Genomic DNA, 18,940 nt, shown 5'->3' with positions numbered 1-18,940 from the left:
GGCCCAGAGAGTCTGGGGACATTTAAAAAATAAAGTATAGGAAATAACGCACGTTAGGACAGAAAGTAAGGCTTTCCTTTTCCTTCCCAGAGCCTCTCTCAAAGGCAACTACTATCAACAGCTACCACAGTGTTTTTAAATTATTGAAAATGTGAACCTATTAAATAAATTTAATAAAAGGTATTGGCTAATATCATCTTAGACTGAGTTAATTCAAATTACCTTATTTCACCTGAAAAAGTGAAGTTTAAAAGTTTTTAATAAAGCATTTGAAAGCAGAGAGAGAATAGAGACATCAACAGGACATCAGAGGAGTGATTCCAAGATTGCAACAGGGCTTCTTTACCAGCCACGGGACACTTTAGAAGCGCAGTCACACACAGCAGTCATTTTTAGACGTGCAGTCTGGCTAGCAACAGCATTTCTATGAGTCTGTAAAGCATAATGACATTTAAACATATGCATAAAGACACAAAGTGTTGGTATTAATGTGTTTATTCCTTACTTTTGTTGAAATGCCAGAGAAATGCCTAGCTTAAAGCAACTTATACGCTTTATGAATCTGTTCATTATGTTTAGAATAAATACTTTAAGTCTAAAAACTCAAGGATCAAGAGGGAAGGAGAAAAAAGTGGGATTGTGAGATGAGTGTATACATGCTAGAATCTAATCTACTATAGATATATTTCTTTTCAACAAAGAAGATTGGGAAGTAAGTGTTTTAAAAAGGATCTCCTTTCAGGGTCATGTCTCTTTTATTAAGAAGAAAAACTCAGGGGAAAAAAAACTAAAGAAATATTTCTCAGTTGAAATAACACATAGAACCCTAGGAAAAGATCTAGAAGGATTAAATAATAATTGTTTCTGGATGGTGGAATTATTAGTGTTTTAATTTTTCTTTTTGCTAATTTATTTTAAAAATAAATAGGACATCATTCTTCATTTAGTTGGTATACATCATAGAGAAATGCTACATATAAAAGTTTATAAAACTGGCTTCAGAAATCAAGCAGCATTTTAAAAAGAAATCAATAGGGTTGAGGGCAAAGAGTGTGGATCAAGAAGAATCAGCATTTAAATATTTTACAGATAGGTGTGTGTCCTAGGGAAGACAGGAAGAGATAAACACACCAAGTTAAATTCAGAAGGTGGAGATAATGTCTTTGTATATTTGATTGATGTAAAAATGCCTACAATGTTTGAGAAGACTTAGTAAATGCCTTTTGTGTTCCAAATCAAGAAGAATGATGGCTAGTCTGCTTCTTCTGTATGGTAGTCAAATATAAGTTTTCTAGAGTTTTTATTTTTCTGAATGAATTACCTTGTGTTTTACTTCATGATATTTCATTATTAAGAAAAAGAAAAAAAAGAGGAAAGCTTAACTGGGGATGAAGAGGTCTTTAAAGTGATTTTTGTTGTGCCAAAAGTCTATATCAACTTGCTTTTCAACATTGTGAAATATGGCTAAATCCCTCAAATCTAAGTCTATCACAACTCTCTGAAGCATATGTATATTACATGTATGACATCATGGTCAATGATTTCCAAGTTGATTATCTAAAGTTCTAAGGTGCTTTTAAACCAAAACTATTGGTAATTTTCAGTATGCAAAGAAAAATTCTGATTTAGAAACTGCCTACACGTGCATATGGATCTGCTTATATTCATCTTTAAAACTGGAATTAAAATTGTGCATATTACAGTTCTGCTCCTGATCGGATTTCTAACCTTAGGTAGGTGAGGTAACCTCTCTGTTCCTCAAATTCTTTATCTATAAAATGCAATGATAATATTACCTATATTAAGATGAAATATTGTATAAGTCTCTTGAAAATGAATGTACAGAAAAAAAGGACTTTTTCTCCATTTAAAACAAATGTTTCCTGAGTGTGTTATAGTTCACAACTTACTCTGAAACAGCTTTAAGTTTGAAAGAGTTAATGTGCTAGTAGTATGTTTATTCTTGAATAATAACAATAATAAAAGCTTATCTGAGGGTAAAACAAGCAAACTTTGCTTTGAAATGTAGATCTATATCTATTATAGCAGATAATCTATATGTGTTTGGTTGGATGTTCGAACCTTATTATACGTATGTGTGGGGCTTCCCAGGTGGCTCAAGTGGTAAAGAATCTGCCTGCCAATCCTGGAGACACTGGTCTGATCCCTGGTTTGGGAAGATCCCCTGGAGAAGGAAATGACAACCCACTCCAGTATTCCTGCCTGAGAAATCCCACGGACAGAGGAGCCTGGTGGGGTTATAAAGAGTCAGACACTGACTGAGCATGCATGCATACATATGTGTGTGTATATGTGTGTGTATGTGTATTTTTTTCCCCAATAATGACATTTGAAACTCAAGAGCTCAGATTACTTTTTTAAGAGCTCGGAGTTTAAGCCAAATCCTCCTATTTCTGCCTAAATTACTCCCAGTGTGCTTATTATGGTCGTCACCTCTCTGACATATCCTTTCCCATGTCTTAGAAACTTAAAAGGAAACAACAGAAAAACTTCAAGAAATACTAGTATAAAGGGGCAAATGCAACATAGGGACCTAGCAGCCAGTTCCAATCCCAATACTGAGATGTGGAATGTGTTTAGATCGGGAAAAAGAGCTGCATTATGGCTTAATCAAGCAAGCTAAAACAACTACCCAGTATGACAGCCTACAAGTACCAGTTTACAAGTTTAGTAAATAAGATAAATCATATTCATCTCCTAATATCACACTAGGCCTTTTAAAAATGTACAGAAAAGTATCACAACATTGTAAAGGAATTATACTCCAATGGAAAAAAAAAAAAAAACTTTTACAGAGACCTATGAATGAGACAGGCACCATCTCACTGCACTCTTTAGGAGAATGAAAATGACAAGGTCTCAGGAATTTCACTGAAGAGCATCACCGAACAGCCACAGTATATTCTGATTTCAGTTCAGGAGGAAGGTAGCTGCAGAAGACTGTTTATACAGTATAAACAGCAGACCAGCATCACCTCTGCCCCACGGGGAAAGTCTCCCTCTTCAACAACATCTGTCTTACATCTCTTTTTACTTATACACTTATACTCATGGTCAGTTATTTTTTCATCACCATCTTGTGTGTGAATGTAACCATCTTATTCTGGGTTCAATGCAATTTTTTTTCCTATTGAATAAAGATTGAGTTAGAGAACAAGAAAATTAGCAGGCTGTAGCAATAATTTTTCATTCAGGGCAAAAGGATATTAATAGCAATTAAAACATTTGGTTCTTCTTCCTTAGGGACAGAAATCTAATGTGAATCTTCTTCACTAACACAGGATGTCCAGAGATGAACAGGAGTGGCCTCACAGAACTGATTTAGCAAAGGGTCTAGAGAAGTGTGGGCTTCCCTGATGGCTCACTGGTACAGAACCTGCCTGCTGATGCAGGAGAGACAGGTTCTATCCCTGGTCCGGGAAGATCCCTTGGTGAAGGAAAAGGTAACCCACTCTAGTATTCTTGCCTGGAAAACCCCATGGACAGAGGAGCCTGGCAGGCTACAGTCCATGGGGTTGCAAAGAGTTGGACATGACTTAGCGACTGAACAAGAGCAGCAACCAACATCAGTTAGTGAAGTATAAAGTTTAGCCAAAGGTCTAGAAAAGTCAAAGCAAATCATAAGACTGCATGGGGACAACTTTGAATTTTCAGAGGTCTGTGATTACTATTATCAGTATGCTACTTGAGGAGAGAAAGTATAAGTATTACTTCTTTTTAATTTGTTTTTGTCTTTGCAGATGAGAGAAAATTAAGATTATATTAAAATGCAAAGGGTGTTAGAATAAGAAGAAACCTTATTAACCTTCTAAAGATGAAAATATACTGTGGTCTCACTAGAACAGTCTTATTCCACATCTCTTTTTACAGACTTATTATTAATAGTGCCCTTTCATTCTAAAAAGCATCTTGATTAGGTGATAAGTTATATGGTTACGCTACAGTAAAATGCTCTCATTTTTACAAACAGGGTAAAATCTGTTTCTTCACGTTTAACCCAGATATGCACGTTGAACATGTCACTAACTGCTGAATTCCCAGGACATTGCTTTGTTCACCCTACCATGCTACCCTCTCAAAGTACAAGGCTGATAATTTGATAGAAATAAGATGTATGGAACCTGTGGATTTCATTAATAAAATAGCATCACTACCTTTGAGCTGTTCAAGTCATTGCAATTTACAGGTGATGAAAACGTGCTCTGAATGTGCAAATTGCAGTCCGCTATTATCTCCACTCCAAAGGAAAATTCACACTTACCCCACATCTGCTATAAGTCTATTTTTAGCTACATGCAGTGGGTGGACAACTAGTTCTTTCCATGCTGGTCTCAGGCATGACCATCTTGTTTCCAGGCTCAATGCACTTTTGCTTCCACTCAAAAACAAGTATTTAAAAAAAGAGTTGGAATTAACTCGCCATGGCAACAATGAACAAGCCATGGCAAGAATTTTTCGGTATAGAACTGGAAACAGTAATGCCTAAGTTAAATCACTGTATCTGTCTTCCTTAGAAACTTAAATAGCCAACAGTTTTTCTTTTGATTGATCTTACCAACTAATACACATTTTAAATTTTATTTCAAGTTGTACAGAGTAGAAAAAAAGTTGTTTTAAAATCACAAGCCTGGTTTCCATGAAGCTAAAACTGTATATAAATTTGTTAATGGTAAAACAAATTAAAAATCATCTTATTTCCAATTGAAACTCAAGATATAATTTATAAAAAGGATGCAAAAAAACATGAGTACTAACAGAAGTTTGCACATTAAAGACATTTCTTGAACTCTCTAATGTAGGAGATAAGTTATACCCATTAAATCACCAAACTAGTTTCAAAATGCCCATAAATATTCCTAATTAATCAGTAAAACAGTATTCCACAGAAAAGTGTATATATTAGCAATGACATAAAATCATTCTTATCAAAAAGAAAACTTACTTATTAATAATATAAACCAAATCACTGATAAATTTCTAACATAATTCCATCTAGCTCTTTTACCACTAAGGGAAATATTTGTTTCTTTTTAAGAAATCTTTGAAGAAATTGTTAAAGCCTTAACAATTTATTTTTATTAGCATATATTCTAACAAGTTTTATAATAACTTCAAAGAATAAATACTGATGATGTAAGCACTTAGAATAAATATATGTAGCTGGACTAATCATTATATACAACAGTCTTTTCCTAAGGCAGAGAGTTCCTCCTATATGAGACCGAAGTTAAATAAAAAGCAATTTTTGTCCCTTGGGAATTTATGATAATGGATTTCCCTACAGACAAAGACAACATTAGATGCATTATCAATAAGTTATGCATATTTAAAACTGTTTTCTTGTGAATTTGCACTGACTTAACTATCCTACTAATAAACACTGTCAATTATCTTTCTGGTCAACAATATCATATTTGTTAAGATTCTTTGTTAAGTATATAGCCTATAATTACAAAATAAAAAGCAGGCAAGTAGCCCACATGAAACAAAACCCACTTATTTTCCCTGCCTCTTTCATCTGTCAGGCTAAAATAAGTAATCCCCAAATTTCAAGTTAATATGATTATAAATTTAGAAAACTATAACAGAAGAATATATGGTGACAGAAATAAGAACACCTTAACTAAATATATATTATCTCTTCATGTAGTTTGCATGTTTGTACAATGATTCTGTACTAGGTTAGGAAAAAATGAGAATCAGAGGAATTCAACAAAAGGACAGAGACTGTTAAAGAAACAAATATTTCCCTTTATTTGATTACATTACATCTACTCATGGGACATTTGGAATAACTGAATTTCTCAATTTACAGACCTATAAATAATGCTATTTAACCGAAATCCAGCCAGCAAATAGCACCATATACTTGAAGAGCTTACTCATGGAAAAGTAATTTCCACACCAGGTCAGTTTAGTAGAGTATAACGGTAGACTCAGAATGATCAGCATTTGAGAATCAGAACAGTTACACTCAAGAGTACTTTATCAAGAGTGATTTGCCTTACTCCTTCGCCAGCTGCACATTGGATGGTTTTGCTCCAACTGGTATTCCGTATTTATGCAAAGTGTTAATCAAAATCTCCCTCATGTCGTTGTTGTAGGAATCAAAGTCAAACACGTTCCTAACCACACTGGACAGACCTTCAGTGGGAAACTTCTGTATTAAAAAAAAAAAAAATCCCTTATTACCATGTGATAAAATACACAGTATTATAAAGATTTCCCAAACGGACAGAATAATGATCAAATAAACTTCACTAGACCTTTTCCTACTGGCCTTGTCAGATAAACAGATAGGAGGAATGCTTTTCTCTTTTAATGTTTGCCCTGATGACTTAATATTTCTCTTTTTCAATAAATTTCAGAATTTGAGGGGAAACAGTTCTTTCTCTCAAATGTTAAATCGGTACTCAAATCCTGGGGTTTGGTGACTTTCACCACTTTCTGAAATCTCCCGCTTTTAAAATGAGTACCGAGCTTCCCTGGTGGCTCAGTTGTAGAGAATCTGCCTGCAATGTGGGAGACGCAAGTTTGATCCCTGGATCAGGACGATCCCCTGGAGGAGGAAATGGTAACCCACTCCAGTATTCTTGCCTGGAGAATCCACATGGACAGAGGAGCCTGGCGGGCTACAGGCCATGGGGTCGCAGAAGAGTCGGACACGACTTAGCAACTAAACAACAACTGGATTGACCAAATTAAAAAATGCTACTTAAATAGAGCGGAGTGTTGAATATCTATATGGAAATATTCAGAAAAGTCACAAGTCCAAGAGTAAATGAAAAAAAAGGTAAAGGAATAAGAAAAGAAAGGAAAAGGAGGTAAAAAGTACAGAAAACAGAGACACAGGCAAGCGCAGAGGGAAAGAAAACGAGGGTTACAGACAGCTGACTTCACACTGCTGGGGTCCTCTGGGCCATTCATCGCCTCTGTCTTGATTCTCTCTAGGTGCTGGGATCTCAGCTGGACTTGGTTTTACAGGCAGAGCAAAGCCTTCTATTTTCGTCTAGGTTTTCAGGGGTCAAGAGTCATTATGTTATGACTGTTCACTTGGAAACCATCATTTGTTATAAAAGCAGAATCTACACAGGCTTTTTGTCTTCTTTTACCAAGGTGAAAAGTCAAAGTGAAAGTCGCTCAGTTGTGTCCGACTCATTGTGATCCCATGGACTATAAAGTCCATGGAATTCTCCAGGCCAGAATACTGGAGTGGGTAGCCTTTCCCTTCTCCAGGGGATCTTCTGAACCCAGAGATTGAACCCAGGTCTCCTGCACTACAGGCGGATTCTTTACCAGCTGAGCCGTAAGAGAAGCCCGAGAATACTGGAGTGGGTAGCCTATCCCTTCTCCAGTGGATCTTCCCGACCCAGGGATCGAACCCAGGCCTCCTGCATTGCAGGCGGATTCTTTACCACCTGAGCCACAAGGGAAGCCCAAGAATACTGGAGTGGGTAGCCTATCCCTTCTCCAGTGGATCTTCCTGACCCAGGAATTGAACCAGGGTCTCCTGCACTGCAGGCAGATTCTTTATCAACTGAGCTATCAGGCAAGCCCTCCAAGGTGAACTATGCATTGTGGATGGCTATAAGGAATTTCATTCTCTTGCCCACTTACTCGATCCAACAAAACCTTCTCACAGTATTTACAGGTATGTAATCAACACTATTAGTTTCCAGTCAGTTTTTTATCTTCAAGTCTTTCATTTTCAAAATGAAAATATTTTCACTCAGAGACCATATATGCTTGTTGTTTAGTCAAATAGTAGTAAAGCTTCCCTTCTGTCTCACTCTCCTGTCTTCCCACACTCCCCAGAAAACCTCCACCAAATTTCCCAGCTCCTTGGTAATAGCTGTGGCATGGAACCTTGTCAAAGTCAATCCAGATGTTCATTTGGATTACAGACACGTCATACTATATCACCTGAATCAGTATTTAAGAGAAATGGAAAGACTTGGTATAAATTAGGCAAAAAAAAAAAAAAAAATCTAAAACATGACTGATGACTTCTTTTAAACTTTTATGTAGAGGCAGGTGCCATACCTGCAAATGCTTGACTATGTTGACAACTTCTCTGGTAGAATAAGGGTAGTTAATAATACCCTGGTCAGCTAAATTCCTCAGTTCTCCAAAGGCAGCAACGAGCTTCTGAAGGATGGGCTCGGGCACATTTGGGCCATACTGCCTGAGCATCCTGAGTTCCGAGTAGGGTTTGGGATTATCCACTGCATGGCAGCTAAAAATATCACCTATGAGAAAAAAAAAAAAAAGATTCATACTCAGTATGCAACTAACCCCTTATAAGGACATAGCAAAGACGAAATGATCAATTAAAGAGCCATGGGTTGCTCACCAAAGCACTTCTATTTTTAAATGTGTAAAACTGCGTAGAAAGCCTGTCCAACAATAGGTATACAGAAAAAAGCAAATGACTAAAGCAAAAGGAAATGAGCCTGAGTGATGTGTGGTTTATTCTACATAGATTTATTTCTGTTAAAAATTATATGATACTTGGACATAATCTCACTGGTAGATATTCGAGTACAAAGAACAGAAAGAGAAGTCCCTGTGAGCTTCTGCCAATCCCACTCCTTCCCCTACAGGCACCCAGGGTTAACAGTTCAGTGTATTCATTTTTTCATATTTTTCATGTCAGTATTTAATATTTATTTATTTTTAATTGATTGATGATTGCTTTATAATATTGGTCCTGCTAGTATTTTTAAATGCATATATAAATCACTCAGTCATGTCTGACTCTTAATGACCCCATGGACTGTAGACCGCCAGGCTCCTCTGTCCATGTGATTCTCCAGGCAAGAATACTGGAGTGGGTTGCCATGTCCTACTCCATTTTAAATGCACACATACAAACATATATAGTTTTGATAATTTAGTCTTTTTCCATTAATTGGAAAATACTCATGTGGTTCTGAGATTGCATTTTTAACTTTATAACACATGGTAAATATCTTCAGAAATTATATACATATATGCATGACTTTTTATGTATACTAAAAATGGGGAAATTAGTATTATCACTCTCTAAACAATTTATATCTTGTTCACATTGCTAGAATATACTTTATAAGTTGGTTTCAAAAAAGTAAACGTGCAGAGATAATATCTAAATAAAAATCAAGGAAAAGGAAACAAAATATTTCACCCATAATTTAGACAACTGAGAATATATTAGAAAAATACAATCTATGCTCGAGAGAGAAAAATTTCTCAGATAAAAGTTCACATAATTCTGATTTATAATCCAAAGGACAGGGACCAAAGGAAGTTAGAGTAAATAGATTTGCATTATTTAATATGTTCATTTTAGAAAGCAAGGATATTTAGAACTTACTTGGACTCAGAAATGACTCAGATCATTCTTTTATTGTTATCATATATATTCATGAAAGCAACTGAATAGAATGCAACCATGATAACTTCAAGCTTGTACCTCATAGGCTAAACTCATTCAAATACAAACATGAAAAACAGCTTTGGCCTTTTTTTGCTGAAAAGCAAATGCAACACTAATATAAAGCTATAATTGACTCCTTATTTGTTCATTCATCGAATAATGATTAAATTCCTTCTATATGCCAAGTAATACTCTATGTACTTTATAGACCTCAGTGATCAAAAACACACAAACCCCTGTTCTCATGGAGTTCAGATTCTGGCGTAGGGAGGAAATAAACAATAATTACCAATGTCAGAAACTGTACATTTCAAGGAAAAAAGAAAAGCGCAGTATAGTACTTGAGAAACGGTGATGGCTGGGGATGCCAGACAGGACAGCCTCCCTGAGAAGGTGACAACGAGGCAGATGCAGGTGTGTGGGGGAAGGGCTCGGCAGGTCCAACTACTGCAAAGACCCTGGGGCGAGCATGGCTGGCGTGTTCACAGACGGGGCTGCGGGGCAGGGAGGCTGCAAGAGGGTAAGCGATGGGAGAGCAGCACAGAGCAGGGCAGAAGCAAGGCCAGTGAGGTTAGAGGATGCGAGAGTCTCACCTGAGGACATTCTATGCATGTCATGCATATTCGTGTGCACGCACCCCTCTTGCCTTTTATTTTCTATTAATTCACCTGGCAGGCTACTGCACAGACTGTTCTTACTGTTTCACTTAATACATTTCTAGGACTCTTTTTGTCCTTTGGTGTCAGCACTGGTAAACTCACGCTCTGCCTTTTTTTAAGCAAGTGCATGGTAATCTACTGAGTGGATATATAATAGAACTTCTTCATTTAGTCCCATTGCGGTATACATTTGGGTTGTTTCCTTCTAGTTTTGCAACTATAAACAATGCTAGGTTGCCTATCCTTGTACTTAAATTATTGCACAGGGAATTTCCTTGGATAAATTCCTTGATGTGGAGTCGCCAGATCAAAAATCCTACTAGGAGACTGAGCCTGCTTCACACTGAATATGGAATACCCAGTATTCAGAATTAGCTACTTGTCACAGAGAAGAGAAGTTCTTCTTAAAGGTTCCTGATGATTCAGTTTATCCCTGGACCTCTCCAATCAATGTGAATCGGTCTCCCCAGAGCTGGCCTCAAACTTTTCCATAGTTAGGGTGATGTGATGAAAAGCAAACACTAAAAACCCTTTCTGAATTTGTGTTCCACTCTAAGACTATCGATAGTCTTAGATATGAAGCCAAGTTCTAACACTTATTATCTGAGTGACCCTAGAAAAATAATCTCTCCGAATATCAGACATTCTTCTCCTCTAAAATGGGGATAAAAATACTCTCATAAAATAGTTGTGATGATGATAGCACATGGGAGCATTTAGTCGGGAGCATTCAGTGACAGCCCATATAGCACTGTTACTAGGATGACATCATTATTGTTATTGTTATTGTTTTGGTTATTACTATCATTATTGTTTTTACCTAAGGTACCGAAGAAATCATTGCCTAGGAAAGGAAATCCAGGTCTGTTGGCCAGAACAATCATTCTAAAATCAGGATGAATCACTACAACATTTTCTCTTCCATTGACTAGTGCAGCATCTGAAAAAAAAATTTCAATTTATTCTTTATTGATATTCAGTAATTCTTAAGAGTATCAAGTTATAGCCTTTAGAATCACACAAGCAGTCATATAGTTTTATGACTATAGGGTTGTCAAACAACTCTAAGAAATCTGGTTGTAATAACTGGGTTGAAGAAAACCAAAACATCTTTGAGAAAGTTTGCTTAGAAGAGAATACTGATAAAATGCATACTAAATTATACAGGAACTTGCATTTTTATGTAAATTAAAGGCACATCTAAAAAGCAAACTTGTCTAAATGTTGTCTTATGGTGCTTAAACTTGGCTTGAGATCCTATCATTCATTTAAAATACAATTAAGAATCTATAACAACGGATAAGCCAAAGGATATTCAAAGGATAATCTAAACATCCTTCAGTTTTTTTTTTTTTAATCAAATCACAACTGCATCCCTTTGCATAAAGCCTACTAATTTGTAGCTAAGGATTAAGTCCTGTTTAGATTACCCACCCTGAAAGGATTAACTACACAGGAGAAAGTCTTGAACATCAGGTCAATTCATTAGAGAAAAGTTGATTTATTTCCACTCGAGGGATTCTATCAAAGTTCTTAAAATATGTAATTTCAAGTTGACTGGAGCTGTCTTTGTGCAAATGTTTAAGGTACTAAAGGAAGTAAATATTATATACTACCGGCTGATGTACATTTAAGATTGAACTGCTAGTCCAAAGAAAAATTTAAGGTAGCAAAAACTTTATTATCGGTATTTTAAGACAGAACACCTGTCATTTGGGTTAATTTAAATCTTAGGCTTTAAGGCTGTTCATCTCTAAAAAATGATAGATGTGAAGTAAAGTTCAGTTCAGTCGCTCAGTTGTGTCTCTTTGCGACCCCATGAATTGCAGTACGCCAGGCCTCCCTGTCCATCACCAACTGAGTCAGTGATGCCATCCAACCATCTCATCCTCTGTCGTCCCCTTCTCCTCCCTCCTTCAATCATTCTGAGCATCAGGGTCTTTTCAAATGAGTCAGTTCTTCGCATCAGGTAGCCAAAGTACTGGAGTTTCAGCTTCAATATCAGTCCTTCCAATGAATATTTAGGACTGATTTCCTTTAGGATGGACTGGTTGGATCTCCTTGCAGTCCAAGGGACTCTCAAGAGTCTTCTCCAACACCACAGTTCAAAAGCATCAGTTCTTCGGCGCTCAGCTTTCTTTATAGTCCAACTCTCACATCCATACATGACTACTGGGAAAACCATAGCTTTGACTAGATGGAACTTTGTTGGCAAAGTAATGTCTTTGCTTTTCAATATGCTGTTTAGGTTGGTAATAACTTTTGTCCCAAGGAGCAAGCTCCTTTTAATTTCATGGCTGCAGTCACCATCTGCAGTGATTTTCAGTTCAGTCGTTCAGTCGTGTCCGACTCTTTGCGACCCCATGAATCGCAGCACACCAGGCCTCCCTGTCCATCACCATCTCCCGGAGTTCACTCAAACTCATGTCCATCGAGTCGGTGATGCCATCCAGCCATCTCATCCTCTGTCGTCCCCTTCTCCTCCTGCCCCCAATCCCTCCCAGCATCAGGGTCTTTTCCAATGAGTCAACTCTTCATATGAGGTGGTCAAAGTACTGGAGTTTCAGCTTTAGCATCATTCCTTCCAAAGAACACCCAGGGCTGATCTCCTTTAGAATGGACTGATTGGATCTCCTTGCAGTCCAAGGGACTCTCAAGAGTCTTCTCCAACACCACAGTGCCCCTCCAAAATAATGTTTGTCACTGTTTCCACTGTTTCTCTATTTGCCATGAAATGATGGGACTAGATGCCATGATGTTAGTTTTCTGAATGTTGAGCTTTAAGCCAACTTTTTCACTCTCTTCTTTTACTTTCATCAAGAGGCTCTTTAGTTCTTCTTCACTTTCTGCCGTAAGGGTGGAGTCATCTGCATATCTGAGGTTATTGATATTTCTCCCAGCCATCTTGATGTGCTTCATCCAGACCAGCATTTCTCATTATGTTCTCTGCATGTAAGTTAAATAAGCAGGGTGACAATATATAGCCTTGACGTACTCCTTTCCCCTTTTGGAACCAGTCTGTTGTTCCATGTCCAGTTCTATGTTGCTTCCATGTTGTTCCATGTTCCATGTTGCTTCTTGACCTTCATACAGATTTCTCAAGAGGCAGGTCAGGTGGTCTGGTATGCCTATCTCTTTCAGAATTTTTCACAGTTTATTGTGATCCACACAGTCAAAGGCTTTGGCATAGTCAATAAAGCAGAAATGTTTTTCTGGAACTCTCTTGGTTTTTCGATGATCCAACAGATATTAGCAATTTGATCTCTGGTTCCTCTGCCTTTTCTAAAACCAGCTTGAACGTCTGGAAGTTCACGGTTCACATATTGATGAAGTCTGGCTTGGAAAATTTTGAGCATTACTTTACTAGCGTGTGAGATGAGTGCTATTGTGCGGTAGTTTGACCGTTCTTTGGTATTGCCTTTCTTTGGGATTGGAATGAAAACTGACCTTTTCCAGTCCTGTGGCCACTGCTGAGGTTTCTAGATTTGCTGGCATATTGAGTGCAGCACTTTCACAGCATTGTCTTTCAGGATTTGAAATAGCTCAACTGGAATTCCATCACCTCCACTAGCTTTGTTTGTAGTGATGTTTCCTAAGGCCCACTTGACTTCACATTCCAGGATGTCTGGCTCTAGGTGAGTGATCATACCATCGTGATTATCTGGGTCATGAAGATCTTTTCTGTGTAGTTCTTCTGTGTATTCTTGCCACCTCTTTTTAGTATCTTCTGCTTTTGTTAGGTCCATACCATTTCTGTCCTTTATCGAGCCCATCTTTGCATGAAAAGTTCCCTTTGTATCTCTAATTTTCTAAAAGAGATCTCTAGTCTTTCCCATTCTGTTGTTTTCCTCTATTTCTTTGCACTGATCACTGAGGAAGGCTTTCTCATCTCTCCTTGCTGTTCTCTGGAACTCTGCATTCAAATGGGTACATCTTTCCTTTTCTCCTTTGTGTTTTGCTTCTCTTCTTTTCACAGATGCGAAGTACTTGGGAGTTTTATTGAGGTGAGTCTGTATGAAGTTACGCTCATTACTTCTTTCTGATAACAAAAAGTATCCTTTCAGTGTGCCATATATTCATGTACTAATACCACCATTAGTTTTAACATTTGATCTCCATTTATTTTAGTAGTGGTAAATAACAAGGTATGTCATCACATGAAAAATTTAATTAGTTAACTAACATAAAAATGGCAATAAAACACGAAACTTTTAAAAAGTTAAGAAAATGAAAAACATAGGCATGGAAGTGATGCTTTCTGAAACTATGTTCAAAAGAGCTTCAGCTGCTCTTGTGTTTAAAATGTCATCTGCAATCAAATTTGAATTTAAAAATTATGATGATGACTCCTTTGCTTGGAGATTGTCTCTGTTTAACCACAAGTTTGTTCCAGTAGTTCTCTCTTGCTTTCTATTTCACTGTCCTTATAATGCCTCTAAAAAGGGCAGGCAGCATTCAAATCTTGAGAGTCTGAATGATTTTCTAAAAGATGGTTATCAGGCGGTTTAACTCAAATTCTCAGTTTTTCCTACACTCATTATGAAACTGCCGTCTCAGAATACTTTTATTAGTCCTAAGTTTCCCAGGTTGAGACGCAGCAGTCTTGCAATGACAATGTCCAAGAAGAAACCTCTGTGGCGACGGACTTGTACATTTTTATAGTCTTCTGTACATACCTTTTGAATATTGAAGATTTCAGTCATTAGTCTCAATTTGTTTGGCTACCTTGCTATTGACTATATTTCAGTGGCTAAAGATCTTCAAGTCTTTTCATGACACAAAAATTAAAAACTAGAAAATGTTCTCACATTGCACTAGACAATTTTTTCCTATGGCTTAAACAGACTTATAAGATTTATCTATCTACATTTCCCCTAACAACCACAAAAATAAAAAGAAGGTACTCCAAAGCAGAGTAACTTCTTTCTGAGGCAAGTGTGTATTGTGTGTGTGTGTGTGTGTGTGTGTAATATATATGTTTACACACACACACACACATATATATAAAACTGATATTAAATGCCCAGCAGTTTTTTTCTAATTATACTGAGCTAATAATAACATTGATTTTAACATTAAAAGTAACAAAAACATGGTAGAGCTTTAAAAATTCCACATAATAATGAAAGAAAATAAATTGTAAACAAATAATTGAGACATAAGTATAAAAGGGATTATATGTTTGTATTCTCAGAGTAGAAAAAATATGAAGCTGATTTGTCCTAAAGCTACTATTGAAATTTTCAAAGACACTCTCCAGCTATTAGGAATTGAAACTGACGAAGCTAGATTCAGACATATTGATTTTTATTATTAATTATCAATACAGACAACCTGACTTAGACTGAATTTATGCTTGTTATTTGTAGATAAGCAGCCAGCTAAGTGTGTGATCTGATACAACAGATGTTAAAATTGCACATTGAAAGAAAAGTTGCTTTTTTATACTCACTTGCAATAATGCGTCGTCCATCTGCTAGAATCATTTCTCCATTTTCTACTAGAGTTTTTAAAATACAGGTGACATTTGTTGGAGCCTTGTCTGCCTCATCTACTACCAGAACATGACCCAATTTTACTGCTTTAACCTTTGAAGACAGAACATTTATTGTAAACAAAACAAACAAACAAACAAGAAAAGAAAGCAAACGTTTTAAAAATTCCATCACTCATTGCTTTGGATTTGTAATAGCTGGTTTTCTGCAAGCTATAAATATAAAATCACAAAAAACGTCTGTAGCAGAGCTGGAAACAGTATTTATGGATCTTTACCAAAAGCTTCTCATAGTTACCGAATTGCTAACTCTGAAGTAATCACTTTATTTTCTTGCAGCATCCTAATTAGCCCTATGTCGGCAATGTTCACATTTCACACCCTCAGGAAGGGGAGAATTAAAACAAGTATTGACATATCAAATAGAGAAGTTAAAGGGCTGTGGGGGCAAAGAGGAATGACTGTGATCATCAGTACTGGATATCAGAACATGGCACTTGCGGTAGCCTTAAAAGAGCACAGTTGTAAGAGATCAGTATGTATAGTGGAGAACTGGGTGGTCAAGACAAAGAGAATCAATCGTCAAACTCAAGAAATCTGCACCCTACTGAGGGAGGAGTGAATATGAACAGTCTATCTTGGCTGATGCAGAGGTTAAATGTAAGAAAAGACACAAAAGGATCTGAAAGTGTAGATCAGGTCTCGACTAATAAAAAGTTGACTGCCAGACCAAAAAATATGTGCTTTGTCTCATTAAATAGCAGGATGAATTAAAGACTTATGAGTTCAGATATGATAACAAGTTTAAAGCTACAAGTCAGTGCCTTTAATCTTGCAGAAATATGCAGAATAGACTAGAGGGGGGAATATCATAACAACTTGGTAAAAGAGTCATGTGAGGATCTGATTTTAGGGAAGAGGGCATGGGTAAAAATGGAAATAAAAAGCATTATATTATCTGAAGAAATATTCAGAGGTATATTCTACAGCCTTGGCAACTAATTAGATGGGAAGAGGTGAAAGGAAGAATAAGAGAGTTCTAGGTCTTGGATGACTGAGTAAATTAGATGACTGGTCACATTATGAAAAGATAGGAAAAAAGCTAGGAAAAACTCTTTAAAACATTTAAAAAGAATGGATAGGAGATACTCAATGAACTTCAATGTGAACCCAGAGATTATTTTTTTAAATAGTAAGAAATAGCTCATAACATAAAATGGAACATATCATAAACTTTTCTCATTACATGGTTTTGGCAAGTAATTTTTAAGAAATTGAGAAATAGGTGATCCTCTCTACCACAAATATCTTATTTCATATTCTAAAAATATGAATAAGAATTTTTCTTTTTAACTTTAGGGTAAAAATAACCCGAATTTTAAAAAACAGAGAGAAAACATGTAGCTTCTACTCCCAACTCCAGCCTTCACATCTCTGTTCAGAGAAGGTCGGGTCCAGTCTGGAAGAACTCAGACAGGAGGTCCTGAAGACGCCCATCACTGGGGTCTGGACCACAGAGTTCTCAGGATGGCTTCTCTGTGCCATTGCTGGAGAGCAGTTATCTACACAGAAACACATGCCTGGCAGAACAGGATTTTTTTTTTGGCGGGGGGCGGCTCTTATGTGAGAAGCTAAGGAATGATCTTCCCAGCTGTCCAAAACGCTGGGTCAATATTTTACTCATTAAAATCATTTTAAAAAACATTCCAGAAGCATTATCTAATTTCAAAGTCTGCACGCCTGAAAACAACAGCAAACTTTTTTCTTTTTTGAAAGTTCTGGAATGGAAAAGTGATCATTAGAGGATTTCTATCATTCCCTAAATCTCTCTCTGGAGAGAGGAATAGAATAAGAAAACATGTTATTTTCCCAGTAATTTGCATTTAAATATCCACTCTCCAAATGACATATGAATGAGTGTTTTCTAGTTAAGACTGAAACATATTGTAATCAATGGGATATTTCTTCCTCTCAAAGGCTGAAATACAATTATCATTCAAAGAACACAGTTGAGAATATTCATATAATTGCATTACTAACCAAAGGTGAGTCTTCATATACAATAAGTCCATCTTTAACAGAAGGCTGAAGAGTAAGTGTTTGGACTGTGGTGTCCCTAAAGTTAAACCAACAGATTTTACAGTTAGTAAAGAAATAAAATGACATTTGATCTCGAATAAAACATGAGAACATTTCTCTTTTTCTTCCTTTAGTTCACCATCCAGCTTCTCCGAAGACGAATAAAAAAGCAAATGAAATTCCACTCAGCAACAGTATTTTGTAGATGTCAATATAAGTTATAAGGGTTTGGGAATTACTCCAAGTTTACAAATTATCCAGGCTCTTTACTTCTCCTTTTCCCAGTAATTTCCCGATGACCATTTTACTCTTTAAAATCACCTCCTGTGAAAAGGAGAAACTAAAAATAAATATTTGCATTACCTATACAATATTTACATTATTTACAAATAATTGATGGTAAGTTTGGTGATGACTGGCATGCTGATGTTCCTGATTAAAGTGAGTCTGTGAATTATACTTCATGGCCCAACCTGCCATCAGGAAAGACCATTTTACCTCACCCCAGCAAATATGGGATTGTGAACATTTCTGCTAGGATTAGGGCAATTCATTTTACTTTCTTAAGTCTACCTACTACTATCTACCTGACTTTCCTTTAGATCGGGATTTTCAAAAGTATTAACAGTGTGCTACCTAGATGTTATCCAACTCCACACATGATAAGATACGAAGTTCACATCACCTATGAATCTTCTTGCCCAAAATGTTATAGTTAGTAAAGAAATAAAATGACATTTGATCAGAATAAAACACAAGCGTCATATATTCATTTTTTGTATTCCTGGGTCTCCTAAGTTTAGTGTAGCTTACACTTTTCCTATCTTCTGCTAAAAAAAATAAAGTCCATTTTTGGGTTTTAAACAAATAACAGAGTTTAGTTAATATCACAAATTCACTGTTCGTATTCTGGCAATACAGAAGGGTGGGTGAGGAAAAGAAAGAGATGTGTTCACACAGATTTTTATAGCAATATAGTGAATTTCTCACCTCAGCTGTCACATATTTAATGGGCAACAACATGACACCTCCCAGCACCGAATGGAAAAAGGAACTCTTGTATCATTATCAGTAGAAAGGAAATTCAGTCATTACTTTAATAATTATGGTGCTTCATAGCAGATTAAGGACAGGAAATTCAAGGTGAATTACAATTTTAAAAACGCAAATGAAATTGTTCTATAACACGTTAATTCTGACAGCATACAATTTGGCAAATTAGATTTCTCAAAAGACTTGTGCTAGAAATAAAAAAACATAGGTTTGAGG

General features: G+C 36.5%; 1 protein-coding gene across 4 annotated transcripts in view; it reads right to left on the bottom strand.

Annotated features, from left to right (window-relative positions):
- Window positions 1–18,940, bottom strand: part of VWA8 (von Willebrand factor A domain containing 8) — a 372,743-nt gene that overhangs the window by 170,595 nt on the left and 183,208 nt on the right. For all 4 annotated transcript variants that reach the window (XM_044926848.2, XM_025263046.3, XM_044926849.2 and 1 more), the window contains exons 22-26: window positions 17,633–17,708; window positions 15,551–15,686; window positions 10,919–11,038; window positions 8,065–8,270; window positions 6,030–6,181 (exon numbers count right to left, since the gene is read on the bottom strand). In XM_044926848.2, the coding sequence (XP_044782783.2) occupies window positions 6,030–6,181; window positions 8,065–8,270; window positions 10,919–11,038; window positions 15,551–15,686; window positions 17,633–17,708 (690 nt within the window). The remainder of the gene's footprint in view (window positions 1–6,029; window positions 6,182–8,064; window positions 8,271–10,918; window positions 11,039–15,550; window positions 15,687–17,632; window positions 17,709–18,940) is intronic.

Source organism: Bubalus bubalis, chromosome 13 (genome assembly GCF_019923935.1).
Source record: "Bubalus bubalis isolate 160015118507 breed Murrah chromosome 13, NDDB_SH_1, whole genome shotgun sequence".
In the NCBI taxonomy this organism is placed as follows: Eukaryota; Metazoa; Chordata; class Mammalia; order Artiodactyla; family Bovidae; genus Bubalus; species Bubalus bubalis.
This window is presented reverse-complemented; position numbering and strand designations above follow the sequence as displayed.